The sequence below is a fragment of the Colius striatus genome, chromosome 7, assembly GCF_028858725.1.
Source record: "Colius striatus isolate bColStr4 chromosome 7, bColStr4.1.hap1, whole genome shotgun sequence".
In the NCBI taxonomy this organism is placed as follows: Eukaryota; Metazoa; Chordata; class Aves; order Coliiformes; family Coliidae; genus Colius; species Colius striatus.
The window spans coordinates 25926983-25948558 of record NC_084765.1 but is presented as its reverse complement, the minus strand read 5'-3'; the positions used below and the strand labels follow the sequence as shown (position 1 = coordinate 25948558).

Below are 21576 nucleotides of genomic sequence, written 5' to 3'. Positions count from 1 at the left end.
TGCAAATAGAAAGGTTATGATTTGATGTGTAGTTTTACATGTCTGCAGTCTCTAGATACCAATAAAGTGTTTCCATGAGCATATAAGCATAACAAAATATTTTTCTTGGCAGCAAGCAAGGGAAAATCAGTTGAACAAATCTTGGTTTAATGGCCACAGAAATGTGTCACATTTCAAAGTGATTAAAAAGGTCATTTTTGGTGGCACCTTTGTTTCTAATTCTTTATGAATGTTAGAACAATTCTAAAACTGAATTGTGAACTCAAAACCTGTGTTCCAGATAGTGCTTTAGCAGCAAAATGTTACAGCCTTCCCTAGCTGCCAGGTTCCAAGAAGGATGAAAACTTCTTTGTCATTCATTCATGTGGTATTCAGTTCCACTATTTTCTATGCAGTTAACTGATGTATTAATTTTGTGCTTATCTTGAGGACCTATATGACATTCAACAGAAAAGTGGAGGATAGCTTTGAAAAGAAATAGGTGTGTGTTATACAGTTTTAACAGCATTTTTGAAGGCATGCTGCTGCCTAATGGCAAAGAATAGAAATCTTTTTCTAAGTGTTATTCAGGAACAACTGAGATTGTACTACTCCATATTTAGATGAATCAAAGCAGAAACTTCTTTTTTTTCTTTTTCTTAATTGCAGCTCCAGCTAGAAAAACAGAAAGGAGAAATTCTTGGGGTAGTGATTGTGGAATCTGGATGGGGATCTATTCTTCCCACCGTTATCCTGGCTAACATGATGAATGGAGGCCCTGCAGCCCGTTCAGGAAAACTAAGCATCGGAGACCAAATTATGTCCATTAATGGGACCAGTTTAGTTGGTCTACCTCTTGCAACATGCCAAGGGATCATAAAGGTACCCCAAACTTACAACTATACACTGTAGATTTTAAGCCAGCAGATGTGTAACATTATGACAAGTGACTTTGTAGGTTTTCAGCAGATACGAGTTTTCATATTGCTGCTGCTGCAAAAAAGGAAAGGAATCTGTTGTTAACAGAGATTCAGAGGTGCTAATGTACAGAAATTTAGGGCTAGAGAATTTAACTGCAGCTTTGTTTCTGGACTATAACAATCGAGGCCTCATCTGAAAAACTTGCCTAAATTAAGTTCCTTAGCTATCTTCAAAGTTCTGACTTCCCCACAACCTCCAAATTAAAATTTGTGAATTAAAACCTTATGCTTCTTGGAGCGCCACGGAGATAAAATAGATGGAGTCTGCTAGGCTGCAGAACAGATCAAGTGAGTATACGAAGATTCCCTAGGCACAATGGAATCTCAGAATGCATTCTCTTTAATCACTGAGAATAAATCTACTGTCTGTGCAGATTTACCAAGAGCAGCAGCAGATTAATTAGCCAGCTGCTGGTAAAGGGCAAGCAGTAGTCAGTTTTCGTTTTCCTTGAAAACTTTCTTGAAGTTTCTATAGTAACTAAAGGCAAAGTTTTGATTTGTTTTGTTGGGCCAAAGAGCTTGAGAAAGAAATGAAACAGAGAAATGTTCTCTAAGTTAACAACAGATTTCTGTTAACTCCAGTGGTTCCTTCTCAGATCAACCACTTTATACTCTTTCAATTAGGAGTCCATTAATGAGAGTGCAAATTAAGATCTGTTTCAGAAATACTAACTTTTGGAATATCTTACAGGGTCTCAAGAATCAGACACAAGTAAAACTGAACATTGTCAGCTGTCCTCCTGTTACTACTGTCCTCATAAAACGGCCAGACTTAAAATACCAGCTGGGCTTCAGTGTACAGAATGGAATTGTAAGTTTCTGTGTTCAGTGATTGTTTTGGTTTGGGATTTTTCTTTCAAGAAATGCACAGAAGTACTGAAAAAGTACTTGCACCTTACCTCACTTTTGGTACTCTGATCCCTTAATTAATCAAAATCTTATTATCACATCTCTGAGTAATAGTCAACATCAGGAGAAAAAGTACTACCATTCTTGAGGGATTTTCCTACATAACACAGCTACAAGATTTATAGTCCAGGTTGTTTGATGCAATACCTGGATCAGTTAATTCCTGTGTAACTCTGTGGTTAGTGTGCCAGAGTTGCAGGGAAAAGAGTTATGCTGGAAAAGGTTTTTAGAATCGTAACTTTCTCCTCTTAGCTCTGATCCTGTTTCTCTTCTTTAAATTTCAGCATACATTTGCTAACACAATTTTTCCTCTACTGTGTGTAATTTATTTGGATCACATGATAGTGGGCAAAGGAACGTAATTGTGACCTTCTCTGGTTAAAACCAAACACAACTCACGGCAAGTAATTGTATAGGTTGTGGCCCAGGTATCCCTCCTCTGCATGCTGCAGCTTCCCTGTAATAACAGCAGCAAACAGGAGAGTGAACGTGGCAGGTAACACTTACCTAGTGCAGCTCAGGGTCCTCCTCTCATAGTTCTTCCTTCCCAAGCCATTCTCCAATACCTTTTGAAAGCAAACTCCAAACACAACTAGCTCAGGTAGTCACTTGGCCTTTCTGGGGGCTGATACTAGCATTAAGGACTGTCTGTAGTGCAGGACCATCACCATCTCCTCTTCCTCCAGTCTAGGAAAAAAAATAATCAGGCTGCTCACACAGAAAACCACATCACAAAGGACTGTGGGCTCTGGTCCTCTGTTCTGTGAAACTCATCAGTTGAAGTTGCCAGATTTCTGTTTGCCACCCTTGGAAGAGTAGCAGGTAACTCTATAGGATATGTTTTATGGGTCTTACTGTATAGTAGCAAACAGATGGCTCATTAGTGGATTTTCAGCTCTGCTAGCCATCTCTAAGCTATTATTGTACCTAAGTTTTAAAGTGTTCCTATCTTAGATCACGTAACATGTGGTGGTCACAGCAGAGGTTGGTATAAAGAACACTGCTGCAAGGCTTGGTCCATCTGGAAACACTCTGAAACACTATCTACACGAGGCTGACATCCTTTAGAAGCAAAATTGTTTGTCATGTTTGGGATTTATTCTTTGACACTTGAGTAGAGAAAGATCTGTTAAAAAAAAATACAGAAAAATGAGAGGTGTGGTAAATTTCTGTTCTCCTTTGCCTGTACTTAATCCCCTTTTGAATATATGTACATGTGTGTTAAGGGGTTGCTGGTATCACTCTGGGTTAGCATATTGCAAGTGCTGTATAAAAAGGATGAAAGGTATAAGATCTCCCAGAGCAACATATAACTCTATATTTCCTAATTGCTATCCTTTGTAAATCTAATATGTTCAGCTGGTGCTATGATAAAAAGAGGACCATATATTTAAAGAACAGTGAGCAATATACTATGGTGTGTTTATCAACTCTTGTTGGAGGCCTGTCACAGCATTGGTGGGGGTTGGGTCAGGGCTGGGGAGAAGAATCAGGCCTAGGCAGATTAGAAGATGCCTATCATGTCCTCAAAGGGACAGAGGCCCAGAGTCTGTGAGGTGATCCATTCATCTTGTCCCAGCTAATTGTCCTGCACACTGGAGCCTCATTTTAGCAAGTTCTGCAGAGGACAGTTGTTTTCTTTCACAATGAGCTCACTCCATCTACTGGTCATTTGTCATATTCACCACCCTGGATGATCATAATTCACTCCAGTTAAATGATCAACATTTAGTTTGCATCCAATATGAAGTTTACCAAATTCAGCATAAAAATCCTTCTCAGATAACAAAAAGTAAGAAATCTTTGTAATACATTTCATTTTTGAAGAGTATATGTTTGAATATGAAAGCCAATTAACAAAAAGGGGAGATCAAAACTTTTTCTTAGGCTGCTGTGTAGGTCTGCCCTCAGATAAAGCCTCTCTTACTTCACTTAACATTTGAAAATATGACTCTGCATAGTATGTTTGCATAGTATTTTGAAAATTTTAAAAAGTGTTTTTGTAATTGCCACCAATTGTTACAAACTATGACAGGATTCTAAAATAACATCCTTACATTTTTTTGGTGCACAGCAGAGACATCAATGGCTTGCCAGAACAGGTATAATTAAATGTCTCCTATTGCTGTGTCACTACTTTATGATGCTGCAGCTCATTTCTGTGCTTCTTCTGAATGCAGTTTTGCTGTGGTTCCTTTCCACCCTGCCTATCTCATCTCTGCGGGATATACAGCTATCATATTTGTGAATAGCCCATTAACAACTTGGACATGCAAAAGTACTGTCTGAGCTGAGTTCTGCTTGCACAGGGTATTAGATGCAGAGCCTGGGCTGCTGCAGGTGACTCTGTGCATCCTGTATAGTTTAATTAGTGCAAATCCTGAAGTTGTGGTTCACTGCACACTAGCACTGCCAGCTTTTGGAAGTTTCAGTTAGGGAAAAGCACAACAGTATAAACTAGACTGGTAATTTTGCAAAATTCCTCTTGCACAATGATGCAAATATTCTTCCTGGCTCTTGAAAGCTATTAATGTAGTTTCATTGCATATTTACAAAAGGCATGTAAAATTTGAACTGTAAAACACTATGAAAAAAAGAAATATTGTGCATAAATATGAAACAAGGATGAAAGCTGGGTGATGGGGACGTGAACATAATCACAGAATCATACAACGGTAGGGGTTGGAAGGGACCTCCAGAGATCATCTAGTCCAACCCCCCTGCAGAAGCAGGTTCACCTAGATCAGGTCGCATAGGAACATGTCCAGATGGGTCTTGAAAACCTCCAAGGAAGGAGCCTCCACAACCCCTCTGGGCAGCCTGTGCCACTGCTTCGTCACCGGAACAATGAAATAGTGTTTTCTTATATTTAAGTGGAACTTTTTGTGTTCCAGCTTCATCCCATTAAGCCTTGTCCTGTTGCTAGCTACAATAGAAGAAAGGGATGCCTCAACCTCCTGACACCCACTATTTAGGTATTTGTAAATATTAACAAGACCTCCCCTCAGACTCTTGAGCTCAGCCACCTTCTGAAAATCGTTATGCTACAAGTTTTAAAATTAAGATATTTAAATACAAGTGAACATATCATATCATATCATATCATATCATATAATAATCTTGTTTTCCAGATTATGAATAGTCTATTACCAGTTGTGTTTTTACTGCTGATAATGCACCATTTCTCAGTCGAGATCTCAGACCCTTTCTTGGAGAAGGGTATTGATGCCATCTCTAGCCTAGCACAATTCTACCTAAAAAATAGAGCAAAACTGAACTTAACAGTTAAACAGTTAATTTTTTTCCTCCTTGCCTTTGTTTATATTTATTTCAGCTGTCTGTGTAAAAGATATACAGGGTTTAAGTAGGGTAATACAGGAGTGAGATAAGGATAAAGCTAATTTAATAGTTTATATTTAAGGCATTTACAGAGAATAAAGTTAGTTTGCCTTGCACTATTTCCTTAATGTTTTGCTACAGAATGGGCAGTTACAATAAAACTGATTGTGGAGTTACTGACATTTCATATCTGATGCACTGCAGCTTGTATTAGACACTGCAGAATCAGTAACAGCTGAGTGGGCTGAACCTGTATGGTTTACACCTGTCTTTTTTCCCCCCTCTTCCTTTTCTTTCTTCAGTTTTCACAGCAAATGGAGTCTAGGATCTTGCTTACAAGAAGATTCAGATCTGTTCATGCTGTATTTAATAACAGTAGAGCTGTCACCATGTTCAACAAGTATAACATTCTAAACAATTCTGGCTGAATAGAATTGTATTTACTTTGTGGTACTGTTCTGTTTAAACTTGCCAGGCTAATCTGACATAACTCCACTGGCTGGAGACAAAAGTCTTGAAGCTCTTTTGAGTCAGCCCCTTGCAACTGGAGGAGCCATGTAAATAGGTGCTTTAAGTACAGTACATTTCTGTACATCTGCAGTCTGTCTCTAGCTAAACAGGGTCTGTGAGGCTAGGCAGAGCCACTTGCATCTGCATGTGTTTCTCTTTCTACCTCATTAAAATAGTTAATGCTTTCAAAAAGGAAGCAGACTCCTTTCCCTGGAGAGGGTTCAGATTCTTGAATGAAGATGAGACAGTTTCCTATGTCTGAGGCTGCTAAAAAGAAGAAATTCACTGATATGAGAAGTGCTTTGAGGGCCACACAATGGAAGGTGCTCTGGATAGCTATGTAAGCCATTGTCTTTTCTTTTATGCATATGGGGCGAGAGGTCACATTTCCACTTGCCCTGAAAGCTGCTATTTCAGCTGGCTGTATTGTCCCTGTGTTTTCTTTTATAAATATATTTACTGTGTTTCTTTTGGCACATTTTGCTTTTTATTATTTCAGATTATTGCATACAATCCCCACAGCAAGGAACAAGCTGTTATTCTAACGTGAGCTGAATTGAGAAGCTTTCTATGGAAGAGATGATCTTTATAGTACAGATTCTCTTGTCAGCTATAGGATTAGAAAGCATACTACCTGCAAAACAATATATTGTCCCAATGGTGCCTCTATCCATAAAAGTCCATCAGAAATACTGGATGAAGCACAGTAGGTAGAACTCAGACACTAATGATAGTGTGACAGAAGATAAGTCTCACTGCAGGAGAAAGGTTTTTTTCAGAAGGCTGAGAAAGGCCTTTTATGAGCAAAGAATAACTATATATTTCTACTCCTTGTATGGGACAATCTGAACTGTGAGTGTCATACGGAAAAGATTCTGCCCAGACTCAGACAATGTTTCACCTTCAATATATTCCAGCTTGGCCATTTCTGCACATACTGGGTTTCTGAACTCACTGGGAGACAGAGCACATCTTACCATACTTGTGTATAGCTCTGAGCAAATCACCAGATATCAACATTTAGTAATTTTTGGGATGTGATTCTAACCATACACAGGAACTGCAAAACCAGCCATCATCAGACACTCTAGCACTTATTTCTTTTCCTCCAAACCCAGGTTTTTCTCAGTAACAACAGGTAAATCTCAGCACTAAGCTCTGCTCACTTCGAGTCAGGTTATACATTATGTGCCTTATGTGCTACATGAGCTTAGTCTTCTGAAATAATTTACCAACAATTTCTATCTAACACACAGCTATCTAGTCTGTCAGGGAAGGCCCTGTGGCAGCAGAGATATCATTGCTGAGGAGGAAACATTCTTTGATATTGCCCATACTGGACTGAGATTTTTCTCTCTGCCTGAACACCACGCATGCTGCAACTTCAGAATAATTTTAAGGAGCAGTGCCTGCTGGGACTATGCCTGGTGAATTTAGAATCATAGAATAGAATCCTAGAATCGTGGGGGTTGGAAGGGACCTTTAGAGATCATGTAGTCCAACCCCTGAATTTAACTCTTCTTGTAGAATTTTCCCCATTATAGGGGGCATAAAAGTAAAAAGTTGTGCTTAGTTCTTTACTTGTACCTTCAGTTGCCAGTTGAAACAGTGGCCTGACTCCCCTTCTTCATCCTAAACTCCCTATGGCCAGCAGCCCTGTAAAACATAGAGAAAAAGCAGTGGCTCTGGAGAGCAGAGGGCCCTTTCCTACCTGCAGAGCACAGCAAACAAGTTATCATACTTCACTGTGCTGAAAAAGAGCCTGTAAAAAGAAACAGAATTTGCGCATTTCATAGACTCAGAGAATGGACTGGGGAGAGGAGACCCTAAAGATCCTCTAGTGCCAACTCTCCTGCCACAGGAAGGGACACCTTCCACTAGATCAAGTTGCTCAAAGCTTCATCCAACAAGGCCTTGTATAGTTCCTTGAATAGTTCCTGTTCCAGTGCCTCACAACTTTCACCATAAGAATTTTCTTCCTTTTATCTTTCTTTTGTCTTTGTGACCCTTCTGACAGATCACAATATTTCAATATAGTATGTCTGGAGGGCATCATTCTTTCCTTCAGCCTAAAGTAGCATTTGTGCAGAGTTAAAGCTTTATATAAGTTTTTTTCCATGTATGTGAAAATACTGCTGTTGTAGATTTAGCAATTTTAGTATTTCCCATTATTCAGAAAGAATACTGGTAGTTTGCAGAAAGAGTCCAGGTGGCACAGTCAGAAATCACTTTCTTTACCAATCCTAACAGGCCATAGAACTTATCTTTTCCCCCTAACTCCACTTTTGCATGGCTGTCACCTGTATCACTGTGTTTGGTATTCAGATGTTCCCAGCCCCCAAGAATGAAAATAAAAATTGTAGTTTGCAGACATTTTGAAACCCAAATCAGTATTTAAAAATGCACAGTATTGCTTAATACTTCGCAAAGGCAACTTCTGGAATCCTTACAGTGTCACCACTCATTTTTACATATTAAATCCCAGTAATTGCAACATTATTACATTTCTAAACTTTTAATAAACTTTGGTTTCTCCTGGCAGATTTGCAGCTTGATGCGAGGTGGAATAGCTGAGAGGGGAGGGGTAAGAGTAGGACATCGCATTATTGAGATCAATGGACAAAGCGTTGTCGCTACTGCTCATGAGAAGATAGTACAAGCATTGTCTAATTCAGTGGGAGAGGTAAGAAAACAGTGAAATACTGTATCAAGGAATTAAAACTGTTGAAAGAATACATGTTTCAGTTGAAAAGAGTGGCTTAATACAGTATTAAAACCACCACCTCAGTAAATTGGAGTTGAGCACTAATAATAAACAATTAACAGAACATTTTGGAAAAATTAGATGCACATTCACTGCATTTTTTCCACTCATTTTTAAGAGTTCCTGGCATGATTCTGAACTTACAACCTACTGTTTGAATGAAACAAATCCATTAAGGGAAGAAATCACTCATGCATGTTAGCAATGAAAATGTCTCTTGGCTTATCACTACAGGATCTGCCACATAAATTAATATTAAAAGAGTCAAGAGATTCAAATTCATATGTATTTTAATCATTTCATTTCCACTGGGCATTTCCAGCTTACCTTGGGAATAAGTTAAGACATCTCTCTGCAGTACTTTTAGATAAATCAGCAATGAATGAACAAGATCCTCCAGTTTAATAAAATGCCTAACGAATTTAATGGTAGCATCATACACAACCCTGGCCAGATCTTCCACTGGTTCCTTTGCCAAAAATCAAAAATAACTTCTTTTCCTGGGGAAAATGATACTTCAAAAGTAATACAGAGTATGTGCACATGGGCAGGAACAAAGCTCTAGATTTCAACAGAACCTCCATGCCTTTATGGTACCTCTTTGCTGCATCACATCTCACTAAATGAGGACAGTATGAAACACTTTTTCTCAGCATGAAGAGCCCAAGATACCAAGGCAGCATACGGCTGGTGAGGGCCTGAATTACCAGTTAGTAAAGTTTAACTTCCTCTTGCATTATCTTATAGGTACTTAACTGTTACTACAGTTCTGATAGACTCTGATTACCTGATGCTTCCAGTCTGTAAAATCCTTCTGACACTTACCACAGTACTCCTTGTTGGAAGAACTTAAACGTACTAGCCATGAGAGAATCTGGTTCCACTAGACTCTTGAATGACATTCAAATATCACGTAATAAAGGCCAGGTTTTGTATTTAGAGGATCATACTCCAACTGAGAGAAAATAAGTATGAAATGACACTCCCACATGGATAGGAGGTAGAAGAAAAATCTAAGTTCAGTTAATAGCAGAATTGATTTTCAGAGAGGTTTGTGCTGCTTCTTTTTTAAGGGCTGTAATTGGAGTAGGGTGTAACAGTAGAAAGTGTTCAGGTATCTTTTTAAACTGTGATGTGGCATCCTGTCATTGTTATTTAAAAAAAAACCACACAGAAGACAGCAAACCAGCTGGTTACAACCACAGAACTTTGACATGGAAGCTTTGGTAACATTCACAATCTGTAGAAACCAGCACAATAAATGCCCTTATAACCATAGGGAGTGACAGCTCGAGCCTTATGGATTATTTTAAACTAATAATAATTCTGTTAATTTCTGTGTAAATCAATTGACAGATTCACATGAAGACTATGCCAGCTGCCATGTTCAGGCTTCTAACTGGGCAAGAGACACCTCTATATATCTAGCATGCAACTCTCTTGCAGCAAAGTAAGTAAATGATTCCAACAAAGCTGAAGCCCTCATAGCTGAAGAGAATTTTGTAGTTTGTACGAAGGAAAGGCTTTGAAGCGGACCTGGGGACTCCGAAACAAGGAACAGAGAGGTGTCTCTGCCTGTTCTCTCCTTCCTTTTTATTTCTTTGCCAAAAAGTGATGAGAAGGATGGTCAAGGACAATAATATCTGACAAAAATCTTTGTAAAACATTTAAGTATTTCGCAACATCTTCAGAACTCTTTTCTCATAAAACTTAAAACATATTTATTTGTAACCTTTGTGTGGAGTGATGTATGTCTGTCTTGTTTGATAACACGGTGAATGTGAATTTCATGAATGAGACTACAGGGAATGGCAGAGAGAAGCAATCAGAGAAAGTTACGGCTGCCTCAAGTTTAAAAAAATCCCAGTCCCATAAAATGGTCCGATACTGATGGCTTTGCATAATTAAAACTGGTGCTGAATAGATGGTATTTCAGTGGAAAGGAATATGTGCAGTTAAAACTTTTAGATTCTAATGTAAAGAAAACCACTGTAGTACTTGGTATTGTTATGACAAGTGTAACCTGTTTGGCAAGGTGTGAACATAAACATGTAACAAGTGTTTCATATGCTAAATAAAGAATAATTGCCACAAGATTAAAATCAAAATATTTATTTAGATACATATTTATTTTTAATGCTTGTGATTTTTATGATTTAACAGAGTTATTTCACGGATAACTTATTGCACAGGTTGTGTAATGTATGTGTTGGGCTGGTTTCTTCTTCTTTTTCTTTAATTTTTGCATATTACCTTTTTGTTTCTATTAGCTCAAAATGGGAAAGCCATGCTTACCTGTTTCTGTCTTTTATATAAAGCATTCTTATTCCTAAGGCAATGTGTTCTGAATGTAAATTGTTTTGACGAATAACCTAGCACCATCAGCAGTATTAGAATGTGTGTAGATAAAAAGCCTAGTAGTAAAGTTGTATTCCTTATGAGATAAATGTTAATTGGTGTAACTTTTCATCTAGATATTTTTTTTTTTGGCCAAGGCCTTGAAGAAAATACACTGTGACTTAAGAAGCCTTACCATGCAGTAACTAAAGAGCTTTAGATGACTGTACTTCAAGGAGTAGTGTGTTGCATGCAACTGACCTTAGGAAAGAATTAACCTACTATCACTAATAAACCTGAAACAATAAAGGAAGCTTGCTTATTTTGTTTGTTGTGTAAGTTTACCTAATAAGAAAATCCAAGTAGAAAATCATTTAATTCTTCATCTAAGTGCAGTTGCAAGGGTCACAGATGATTTTTTTAAAAAGGAATTAATCTCAAATTAGGAATTCATGTATCATTATTATCTGGAGAGTAGAGGCTTTCAGTTAGCATACCTTGTTGCCACTGGATGTCACTGAAACTTCACATCAGTACAGAAGCAGGCTATAATTAAAATACATTGAAGTGGATGATTCTGTAAAACTTAAACTATCCATCTTCAGCTACATTCCTTTGTGACCTTTTCACAGGGTGTATGCCCAGCGCAGAGTGACACATATGAAACCAGTATACAATTAAACCTCAAATGGAAACTAACACTGCTGGCAGGCACTGCTGCAAAAAAACTAAACCCTGAAACATCAATCTGTGGTAGGTTCTTTATGAGAACCTTCTATTTAAGGCCTTTCCAATTTCCTCTGAGAGCCAGGATGAAGCTTGCACTGGATGACGCTGCTGGCAGACCTGTGTTTATGCTGGTAATCAAATTAGTGTCAATGATACTTACTTTCTGATTATTATTTTTTTTAAAGATGAATGCTAAATAAATCACAAATGCAGCAGAACCACAAGAACATGTTTTAGTGATACAGTTGTCAAAACTACTCATTGGACTAAATTATTTTTTTAAATGGTTCAAGGCTCTACTAGATAACAATTCATTTCACTTCCTACTGACGATTGCAAAAGTTGGTGAAATATACTTTTAGGAAACGCAGAATTTCAAAGACCTCCCCTAATGAATCTTTGGGTCACAGTTCACAGAGTACTTAAAGGTCAGGTTTCAATAGCAGATACTATTCCATTGATAACCTCGTGAGCATTCGGAACAAAGCAAAAATAAACCACGCGGCAGCAGTTACTGCAATTTAAAAGGGAAACATCTTGTGGTGGGAGCAGTTTTAATAGGACAAACCAGTTACCCCGGCATGAAAGACATGGGGAAGATGGAGTAGAAGCAGCACTGCATGTGTGTATGAATCCCCTTTGCATTTCTATCCAAATCAGTTGTTGAAAAAGCAAAGTCCAGAAATACTTTTTATTAAAACACTGATCATAGTTAAAACACTTTGAGGTACATTAAATAAATACAACTTCTAAGTTGTACAGCTGGTCTCTGACGGTTTTGCAAGGGCTGTCAAGAAATGCTAGGCAGCATCAGTAGCATTTCAGCAGTGAAATAAACACATTTCTGGTTGGGAAAACATTTGTTATGACTTTACTAATAAAATTTTGCAAAAATCAGGGGTGAAATTTACATTCAGAAAAACAGGCGTTCCTCCTGCTGCTGGAAAAAAGTGGAATTCCAAAGGAAGACACTTTTTCCTTTTTAAGTCATCCACTACTTGTATCTCTCCCAGTTCTGGTTTCTTCCTTAATTCTCTTTGCTGCAATCACATACCTGCCAATATCATCAAAGGATGGTCTCCCGGCAAACTCCAATTAAACTGTGAGGCCTGTCCCGCTCTAAACTGCGAGTGAGATGGGACCTACGTGAAAAGGCAACTGGAGAGCTCAGAGCACCACAGCTCTGAAGATGAAGATCTTCTTGAAGTTGCTTTCTAGAGGTATTCACATTCTGCTGGGAACTTGTAATTACCTGTTGGAAGTGAGGGGAATGGAGGAGGGAGAAATGGGGAAAACAGTGTAAGAAATGTTTTCTTTTAGAAGTTTTAGTTAATATTCTTTAAGTTTTCTAATGATGGAACTCTCCAGAGGAGATGTGTGTTTATGCAGATGTGCAGGGCTCTCCTGCTTTGCCTGCTCTCATAGCTGGTCAGGGCCGAGTCCTGGCTACTGGAGGGCATTAAGGCCTCAGATTTGTACTGTAGGGTTGAATGAATGAAGGCACAAACAAGCACTTCTTTCTATATGAACAAAAAGGAAACCTGTGGAAAAGGTGGCAGCTCTGCCTAATAATTGACAAACAGAATGTGGAGCAAGTTAAACTCATCTTTTTTACTGAGGGTAGAAGAGAACTAAAACCTTGCAAGCTTGGTGAACAAACATTTTGGTGTTAATAGAACTGTCAAGCTACTTCATAAATCAACAACTACATTATACAACTATTTTAGCCAGAATTCTGTGACTTCTCAGGTAGATTGCTGGCATATCCTGGACTTTCACTAATCAATACTGCTTTTTTCCCTCTACAAAAATTACTAACAATATTTCTTTAATGAGGGGGGAAAAAAAAGTCTCCCTGGATCTAAGAAATCCACACAGATAAAAATTAGGCCATTGGTTCCTGATTTTATGATCTACATAAACACATTTTTTTAAAACCAGTTTGTGAGAACTATGGGTTTTTAATTTAAAGAAAATTGGTTTTAACTTTCTAACTTTGGAAGATTTAATGACCCATGTATTTTGTAAAGCAATGAAAACGTGAAAATTTAATTCCATGCTGATAGTATTGCTTCTCTGCCTGTGTGACTATAGAGGTAAGTCATACCAGTTCTTTGTTCTGGTGCCAATTCTTTGTTCTACCTTTATAGGTAGCAAAAACGATCTTACAGCAAGCTTTATCAAATGCCGTATGTTTCCTGCTACACATCAAACTATCTCATGTGCTGTGTGCTATTCCATCCCGTTCTAATGTGTAGCCAGTTTCCCTCACTTAAGGATCATCAGACTAACGCCATAGAAATGACAATATCTCAGAAGGGGTGGAGGGAACAGCCCCCAACCTGTACCCTTAATTGTCTGTCCAGCTCCATGGAAACCCTGCAGGCACCCTGAATGTGGTTAGTGAGTGCCATGAGCATTCTGCTTTTCAAATCTTGACAACATAAAAGGAACTTCATTTCTATAGCTGTCATTCTGGTAACAATAATAGAAAGAGGTAATTCATCACCTTTCTTCCTGCAAAACAGATCTATTATTAAACATGCATTAGATAATAAAAGTTGCTGCCACTACTAATTCCCTTGTTTAATAGGATTCCTTCCAAGTCTTGTGTCTGTTTTATTCTCATTCAAGGTGAGAAGATGCCTTATTCCTTCAGTTGGAAAAGCACAATTTCTCAATTCTTTTTTTTAAAAATAGCAAGGGTCATCGTCATTCTCCTCGTCAGGAAGAAGGGTACCTGCAGTGTTCTGTTTTGATAGATTTTAGCCCTGCTTGTATATCTACTCATTCTTTTCAGCTAGTAGCTTCTACTGTACAAATACATTTGCCTGAAAACCAACACATTGAAGTCAGTTCTGTGTATCTCCATTATATAAAGCTAAATTTATGTCTGGAACAGTTGCAGAAAGACGTTAGAAGAGAGAGGATGATTATCAATGTGTAAATCTCTTTTCTATAGATATCTTTACTGTGTCCTGCTGAAGAATTTGAAATGTATTTGTGAGAACTTTGGTATAAAATGCATTGCTGTCCAATAAGGATCAATTATTTCTTACTAAAGTCATGTTACTATAAAAGAACTTTTGTAGGAAATGTCCGAAGTACTTGACACTGTAAAAACATTTCAATACGGTATTTTTCTATCACAGTTCAACAATACCTAAGAATATCAATGACCTACCTGGTCTATAATATTGGCACTGAAGATGGCTTCTTCCATGTGTCGCTCATCAGATTTTATTACTGATCGGATGCTGTTCACTACGTGACGGACTTCTGGAGGGAGATTACAGTTTGAATGTTCCAAAAACTTTGCCACTAAAATTTTTGTGTCTTTATAGGCCTTAAGGTCCACTAAAGAGTGTGGTCGCTCTTTTGAAACTGGGTGCAAAGCCTTTGGCTTTAGGTGTAGATCAATTTTCCTTGCATCCCTCTGTTTTCCAGTTGGTAGGAAACTGCTCAAAGAATGCTGACAAGCAGAGGCAGCCATATGAGAACCAGAAACAGGAACTAAAGAAGGGGGAAAGAATATCTTTAAAGTAATAATTAAAAGGAAGAAGAAGAAAAAAAAAAAAAGCAAAACATGTCACAGAAGTTTTTACTTTGTCATAAAAGTGCCTGTTTTGTCTGAATAAGAAAAACATGCAACCAAGGAAACACTGCAAGATGGGCAATTTTAACCAGAAGTCAAGAGCAAGACCTTCCCAGGACCAAGGAGGGCTGCACTTAAGATGAGTGGGTTGGTAATTAAAGTACTTCATAACATTTTTTGTTACCTCTACTTTCAGGGACTTCAGTTGAACTTAAGGAGTAATGCCAGCTACTCAGTGTTACATATGTAACTTGTCATGGTTTAGGCCCAGCCCCCATCCGCCCCTAAAGCTAGAGTTTCACTTCTGGGCCTTGAAAATTACAAGCAGTGATACAATAATACAGGAGAGATTAATAAGAAATCTAGAGAAAGCAAAAAATACTCAAGTAAATCAGAGGACTTAACTTGCAGCATTTATTTTCACTCAAAGACTGGTTCCATCAGCACTGTACATTATGTATGTGTCTGATGATAGTTATTTCTCCACGTTGAATTTTATAGAGCTGTCAGAAGTTGTAAATGATTTTTAAAACAAAAGAAGAAAATCCATATGATACTGTTTTAGAAAACAGATCCTCACCTGTTTCCAATATAGCTGGAGATAATCCTGCATCTTGACGCTGGCTACATCTAGGAGTCCAGGCACAATTATCACCTTTAATCAGAGAGAGAAATAGAGCACAATCAACCCCTGCCATCCTCTGTCCAAAGCAAAATACATCAGAATCTTATATCATCTTCTTTACAGAAGAGAACTGCTCAGAAGAAATACTACACAATGTCCATTAATAAAGAGAAGCTACCGTACACACCAATGTCCTATAAGCTGTTAAATAAATACAAATAGAAAGATGTAGTTTCTGCTTGATGGTTTCCTCTCTTATACAGCTACCAAGTCCTAAATATTTTATGCCTAAGTGCTGGAGCTATGGAAAGGCTCCCTGCTAGGGACAGACTGCAGATTTTCCTGGATTTCCTTGACAGACAGAGTTTATCTTAGGAAATGTGGAAACCAAGAATGAGGAATCACATAATCACAGAATGGTAGAGGCTGGGAGGGACCTCTAGAGATCACCTAGTCCTTCTTACTTCTACAAAATCAGCATTTTATTCAGTATTTCTATCTCCTTTTTTTAACAGACTCTCATTCTTTAGAGAAGAAATGCCATCCACCACTGATTAAATTAATGGGTAGGTGACCACTATGGTTACTGTTGATCCAATCAATAAAAAGTGGTTACAGAGCATCTACAAGTAGCTTTGGATGTAGTTGCCTTCTAATGATGGTTTCTGGGATGCCAGCACAAGGAGCAATGATGATGAGATCACGCTACACAGCAATTACAACTGCAGCATTTTTGATTTCAAGCATGTGACAGTCAAGATAGAATAAACGCTCACATTTTGTGCTATGGCTGTTTACAACTATTTTCAAGACTGAGAACTGTTTTGAACTTCTAGGTAGATTAGAAGAGGTTTTCTTCCATATCTTCAGAGAAAGTTTATAATGAAAAGCTGGTGTAATCTTCTCTGGTAGACTGAATAATTAAATGAAGGAAAACAAACGTCAGATGCTGCAAACATAGAAAATCTGTAAGAAATTAAGAGAGATAGCTTCTATTCTGTCTGTAATTTGCTTTATTATACTGAAGAACTGCAACATATGAATCATGGCACACTTCTTAAGAGGAGACACTTCAGAGATTCTGTCTTCCCATGCATTATTATAATGCTTAAGGTACTCACTGCACAGGCAAAGCTACAGCACTAGACATTAGCCCGAATTATCTGGAACACAGATGCTGCAATAATCACTCAGGCACGTAACTGATAGAGCCATACAGTCTACTATATTTGATTATAAATTAAGTTTATTGTAACAAACATCAGTGCCAGAAGTTGGTTTTGTCCTCCTTTGCTATAATAAGCTTTACATGGAAAAGACAGAAAAATATGCAAGCTACTAATGTATAAGTTGAGGTTTTTTTAAGAGGGCAGTATTTCTTACAGAATTTATATGTGAACGCACCACACTTACATTGTTCAGGGAATACACAGTGACTATAAAAGCACCTATTAAACTCAACTTTCATCTATAATTTCTCTACTAGGAACGAAAGACATTTCAAAACAAATAAACATACTTTCAGCATCAAAAAATTAATTGGAGAACTGTTGACTATACATACCATAAAAATCCCATCCTGTCAAGATGTGCCTGAAGTACATGAATTAGAGTTTTATGGCAGCATTACAATTCCCGGTTTACTAATGTATTAGATTGCATTGCTGTTGCATCACAATGCTGCTGTACCATCCAACATCCCTGCAGCAAATAGTTTATGTTCCAAACCATGTGTAGTACAATCATTCATGACTCATTTAGCAAAATTCTATGCAGTAAATGTCATGGTTGTGCTTCTAAATCTCTTCACATTGACATGTGTAGGAAGGTTGATCAGAAGATAAATTAATTTTTCTTTAAGTAGAAAGGCCAAGTCCTAAGCCAAAGCCCACCTAGCAGTCTGACCACTGTATTTTCCAATTCGTGAAGACACCTGAAGTTCCCGCACGCTTCAGTTCTCTATAACCCACAGTATGTCTCTTCCATGAGTCATTAGTATATACAATACCTAGTAACATCTCTGTCTTTCATGTGGTCAGTCTATTTGACCAGTTCTTCTACTCCAGGATGATGTTAAAAAATAAGTGTATGTTACTGAAAAAAAACCCAACACTTTTTGTTCTGGGTTGGTTAACTGACGGAGCTCAGTTGGTTCCCTCAGTTGGTTCTATTGTTCAACTCTTGTGGATGTGTTTTTAAATTATGCAGTGAATACCAATAGCCAGTCATGAAAAATCTATAAGTGCCATTTTAAAGTTATTAAAGACTACAGAGAACTTCAGCTGTGTGGCACAGCTTAGGAAAAATAAACTCTGCGGCTACTACAAAACAGCTGGGAAATAGTATTGTGCTACTCTTGGATTTGATCTTAAAGGTCTTTATCAACCTAAACAATTCTATAATTTCCAAACAAAGTTCAACAACAAGAAGAGGAAGGGGAAGAATGTGAAGTTGTAAAAACCTTCAAGCAGTGAAATTTTGCAAACTGTAGTTTGCCAAACATATAAATGAAAGAAATAGGCAAATCTAGACTCAACTGCTTCTCTTAAAGATTTCAATTTAAAGAGTCTTCTGTAGGCAGTAAAAGAATGGCCAACCAGGTCAGCATAAATACATTCCCTCTGTGTTACTTCTCTTGCCACCCTCTGCTGTGTGTGTGTCACCTCCTTTACTACAATCTTTTCTAAGCCCGCTTACATCTCTGTAATGTTCAGTCCATGTCCCTCAACTCATGTAGGGCTAAGAACTTGGAAATTAGTCAAAATAGTTCCCATAATGCCACTTCTCCAGAAAAGTTGATGAGTACTTAGGACATGTTCAAAACTAAAGCAGTGCATCTGTTGTACCAGGTGTGCCAACAGCCAGACAGAACATGTAGCCATGGCTGCCTACAGTAATCACTCTCAAACACTACTTGGGAAGCATATGGAACACAATACTGAAAACTTTCAGAGTATGATGCAGACGAGAAAGGGCTCTTCTTGTCTGTAGCACAGTAGAAAGGATTCAGAAATTCCTACTTACTGTCTGCACAGCAGAAAGGATTCAGAATTTCCTACTTACTGTCTGCACAGCAGCTTCTTAGTATAGATATCCTAGCCAAGTAAATTTTGTACAATAAATGCAGATTTCTAAGATTAAAGATTCACTTTCCCTGGAGAGGATGCCGAGGCTAGATTTCTAAAGAGAAAAGTCATTCAATTATTGAGCTAAGCATGAGGTCTCTGAAATTCATTGAGATGAAATAATGATGAAAAAAGCATAAAAGAACCAACTTGTCATCTTCCTAAATGAAACCAGTTATTTCAGCATTTTGTCTTTCTGTTTTGAGCTAGTCACATGATTCTTCCTGTAGATCCCTTAGCCCACTGAATCTACCTGTAACAGCACAATCTATGACATCTTACAAAGCTTTTAATCGTCCCTTTCAAACCACTTTTCCAGGTTTTACCCCTTTGAATCTCTCTAAACCACTTACATCCTTTTGTAAAACCTACGCTTTCAAATGGTTTAGAGTTCTACATTTCTGCTATTATTTGATCAAGCCATTCTCTACTAAATCAAACCTTTCTATTCCACTAACAAGCAGATTTTTGTGAAGATACACTGTTCAGCTAACAATGTCTCCTCCCTTCTTCCCTACTTGTGGCAGAAGATGCTTATCCAGGACAGTCAAAAGCTTTTCTTTTCATTTATTATCTTGTCATGTACCTCATCCTTCATTTCTTTATTCATTGAAACTTTTTTACCATACACTCAAACTTGCCACTACAGAGTTACACTCTGACTGCCTCTGACATGCACCAATACTTTCCCTGTCTGTGTCACCTTCAGGGAACACAACCTGATAATTACAAGCATGATGGCTTAGTTAATCATTTCCTAAATAGACCCCAGCTGCCATTCAACTTCTTGGTTTGGCTTCTCAACATAACAGTACAAGACAGGTGGGAACACCTGCTTAAGAGATGGTTGAGCAGTGCTGAAAGGCTAGTGCCATTTAGAAAAGCCAAAATTAACTTCACCCTGTCACTTTTTTCTTTCTATTCTTTAAAAATTTCTATTCTAGAAAATGTGCATGGAACTAAAGCCTTCTCACATAAGTCAGCCCTCACTGGAATCTGTCACATAATTTCCAGCAGCACCAATTGCTGCATAAATCACATCCCACTCATTTGTTCCATGCTCCACCAGCCCTGTGGAACTACACCTACCTTCTGCATAAGATGAGCACGACACAGGGTCACTAGTTGATCGGACGATACTGGGAGTTGGGCGCTTTGTGAGGTGCTGCTGCCGGACAGCACTCTCGTGGCCGCTCGCCAGTGATGAAGCATTTGTGGGCCCAAAGCATGGCGAGGCCTGGGCAGGGCCAGGAGGCTGCCTGTGGGCCACACAGCAGATTTGCTTTTGCTGCAAAGGCAGCGTGGCATTGCTCTCTTGAGCAGAACTCTGCAGTTCTCTTTCTGAAGGGCTGCAGTTCTCTGAGGAACAGGCTAAGGACCTGCCATGGGCACAGTTCTTTTCCTGTCCTTGAGACCTGTCTGTAGTCGCTCGGCTGTGGGAACTGTCATCCTCATCAGGAAAACCCTCTGAGTGAGTTCTGTGGAACCTGCAGCGGGAACTGCAATCCAGACTGCTGCGGCTCTGGTCCATAGCCCCTTTGGGGGTTGTACAGTAGGGAGACAGATCTGCGGAATGGAGGGATCCTTGAACTTCCAGCGAACAAAGATCTTCAGAGGAGTAGCTTTGGTCTGGGATATCAACAGCCTCAGAGACCATCAAAGAGGTGCTCTCAACAGAAACTGCAAAACAAGAGATTTGAAGAGAAATAAAGACTTCTTGCCTCTCTCCCATTCTCTCCCTCCCTGTTGTCTATATACTGATTTAAATTTAGTAATTGGCAAGTACAATAATAATTACTTTAAAAATTTCAGACATCAATGCCAATGCAAAACAGACTGAAGTCATTTACTTGCTTCCAGCATCTTTCAGCAAAGACAATTTGTGCTGTCCTCAAGTATTTTCTTCACCTAATAAGCATGCTTGAGCACTGATACCAAAGTACTATCTGTAACTACATTTGGACAGGAACACCTCTTGCACTGCTGGTTTCCCTGGTAAACAGTGAGAGATTGCCTGTGGTAGAAAAAGTAAAACTCTACACAAATGCTGAAAAAACACACGTCTCTGATCCCTTTAAAACCTATCACCACTGACAATATGAGCTTTACACCTAACACTTTCTAATCAATCATCATTTCCCCAAAGTACGTATCCAAGTTCTTTACAAATGAGAATTCACCATCATGTAACATCTCTAGCACACAAAATATGTGACACACACTTCAGATAAAAGATAATGTTCTGTGCAAGATCTCTGCATCATCTCTGAAACCCTTTGTATTAAAAACTGAGACTGTTACCACCTCCATAAGTATACCTTGAGGGTGAAAATGGCCTTATATGAAAATAAGCATTTGGCTCTGCCATTATTCCCAAAGTAATAAGAAAAGTAAAGAAAATAATGTAGGAAATCCAGTCTCCAGGCTCCAATAATACAGACAACACCTTTCCTATATCAGACTGGAATTTCTTACAGTCCTACATCTAAAATCAAAATATTTACAAAACACAAGTCACATCATTCTATTCAGCTCAGCAGCCTCTGATGCCCTTTTTTGCATAACAGCTGTTACTAACCATATTGATGAGACAAATGTATTTTAACTGTTTAGTTCAGGAATAGAAAAATAGGATCTTTTAGTGAATTAAGAGAATGTTTGTTAAGTGCTCCCATGTTTTGGGG

The 21576-nt window shown here is 38.3% G+C and overlaps 2 protein-coding genes across 5 annotated transcripts in view; one reads left to right on the top strand and one right to left on the bottom strand.

The window, feature by feature from the left end:
* APBA2 (amyloid beta precursor protein binding family A member 2) overlaps window positions 1–11109 on the top strand; it is a 104183-nt gene extending 93074 nt beyond the window's left edge. For both annotated transcript variants that reach the window (XM_062000040.1, XM_062000041.1), the window contains 4 exons: window positions 649–861; window positions 1651–1770; window positions 8260–8400; window positions 9838–11109. In XM_062000040.1, the coding sequence (XP_061856024.1) occupies window positions 649–861; window positions 1651–1770; window positions 8260–8400; window positions 9838–9909 (546 nt within the window). In that variant the 3' untranslated portion in view covers window positions 9910–11109. The remainder of the gene's footprint in view (window positions 1–648; window positions 862–1650; window positions 1771–8259; window positions 8401–9837) is intronic.
* The window catches only part of ENTREP2 (endosomal transmembrane epsin interactor 2), a 155565-nt gene continuing 136475 nt past the window's right edge, over window positions 2487–21576 (bottom strand). For 2 of the 3 annotated variants that reach the window (XM_062000044.1, XM_062000042.1), the window contains exons 9-12: window positions 19982–20572; window positions 15723–15797; window positions 14732–15060; window positions 12085–12799 (exon numbers count right to left, since the gene is read on the bottom strand). In XM_062000044.1, coding sequence (XP_061856028.1) covers window positions 12614–12799; window positions 14732–15060; window positions 15723–15797; window positions 19982–20572 — 1181 coding nt within the window. In that variant the 3' untranslated portion in view covers window positions 12085–12613. Of the gene's footprint in view, window positions 2556–12084; window positions 12800–14731; window positions 15061–15722; window positions 15798–19981; window positions 20573–21576 lie in introns of those variants that run through there. The other variant, XM_062000043.1, reaches the window with a different exon arrangement.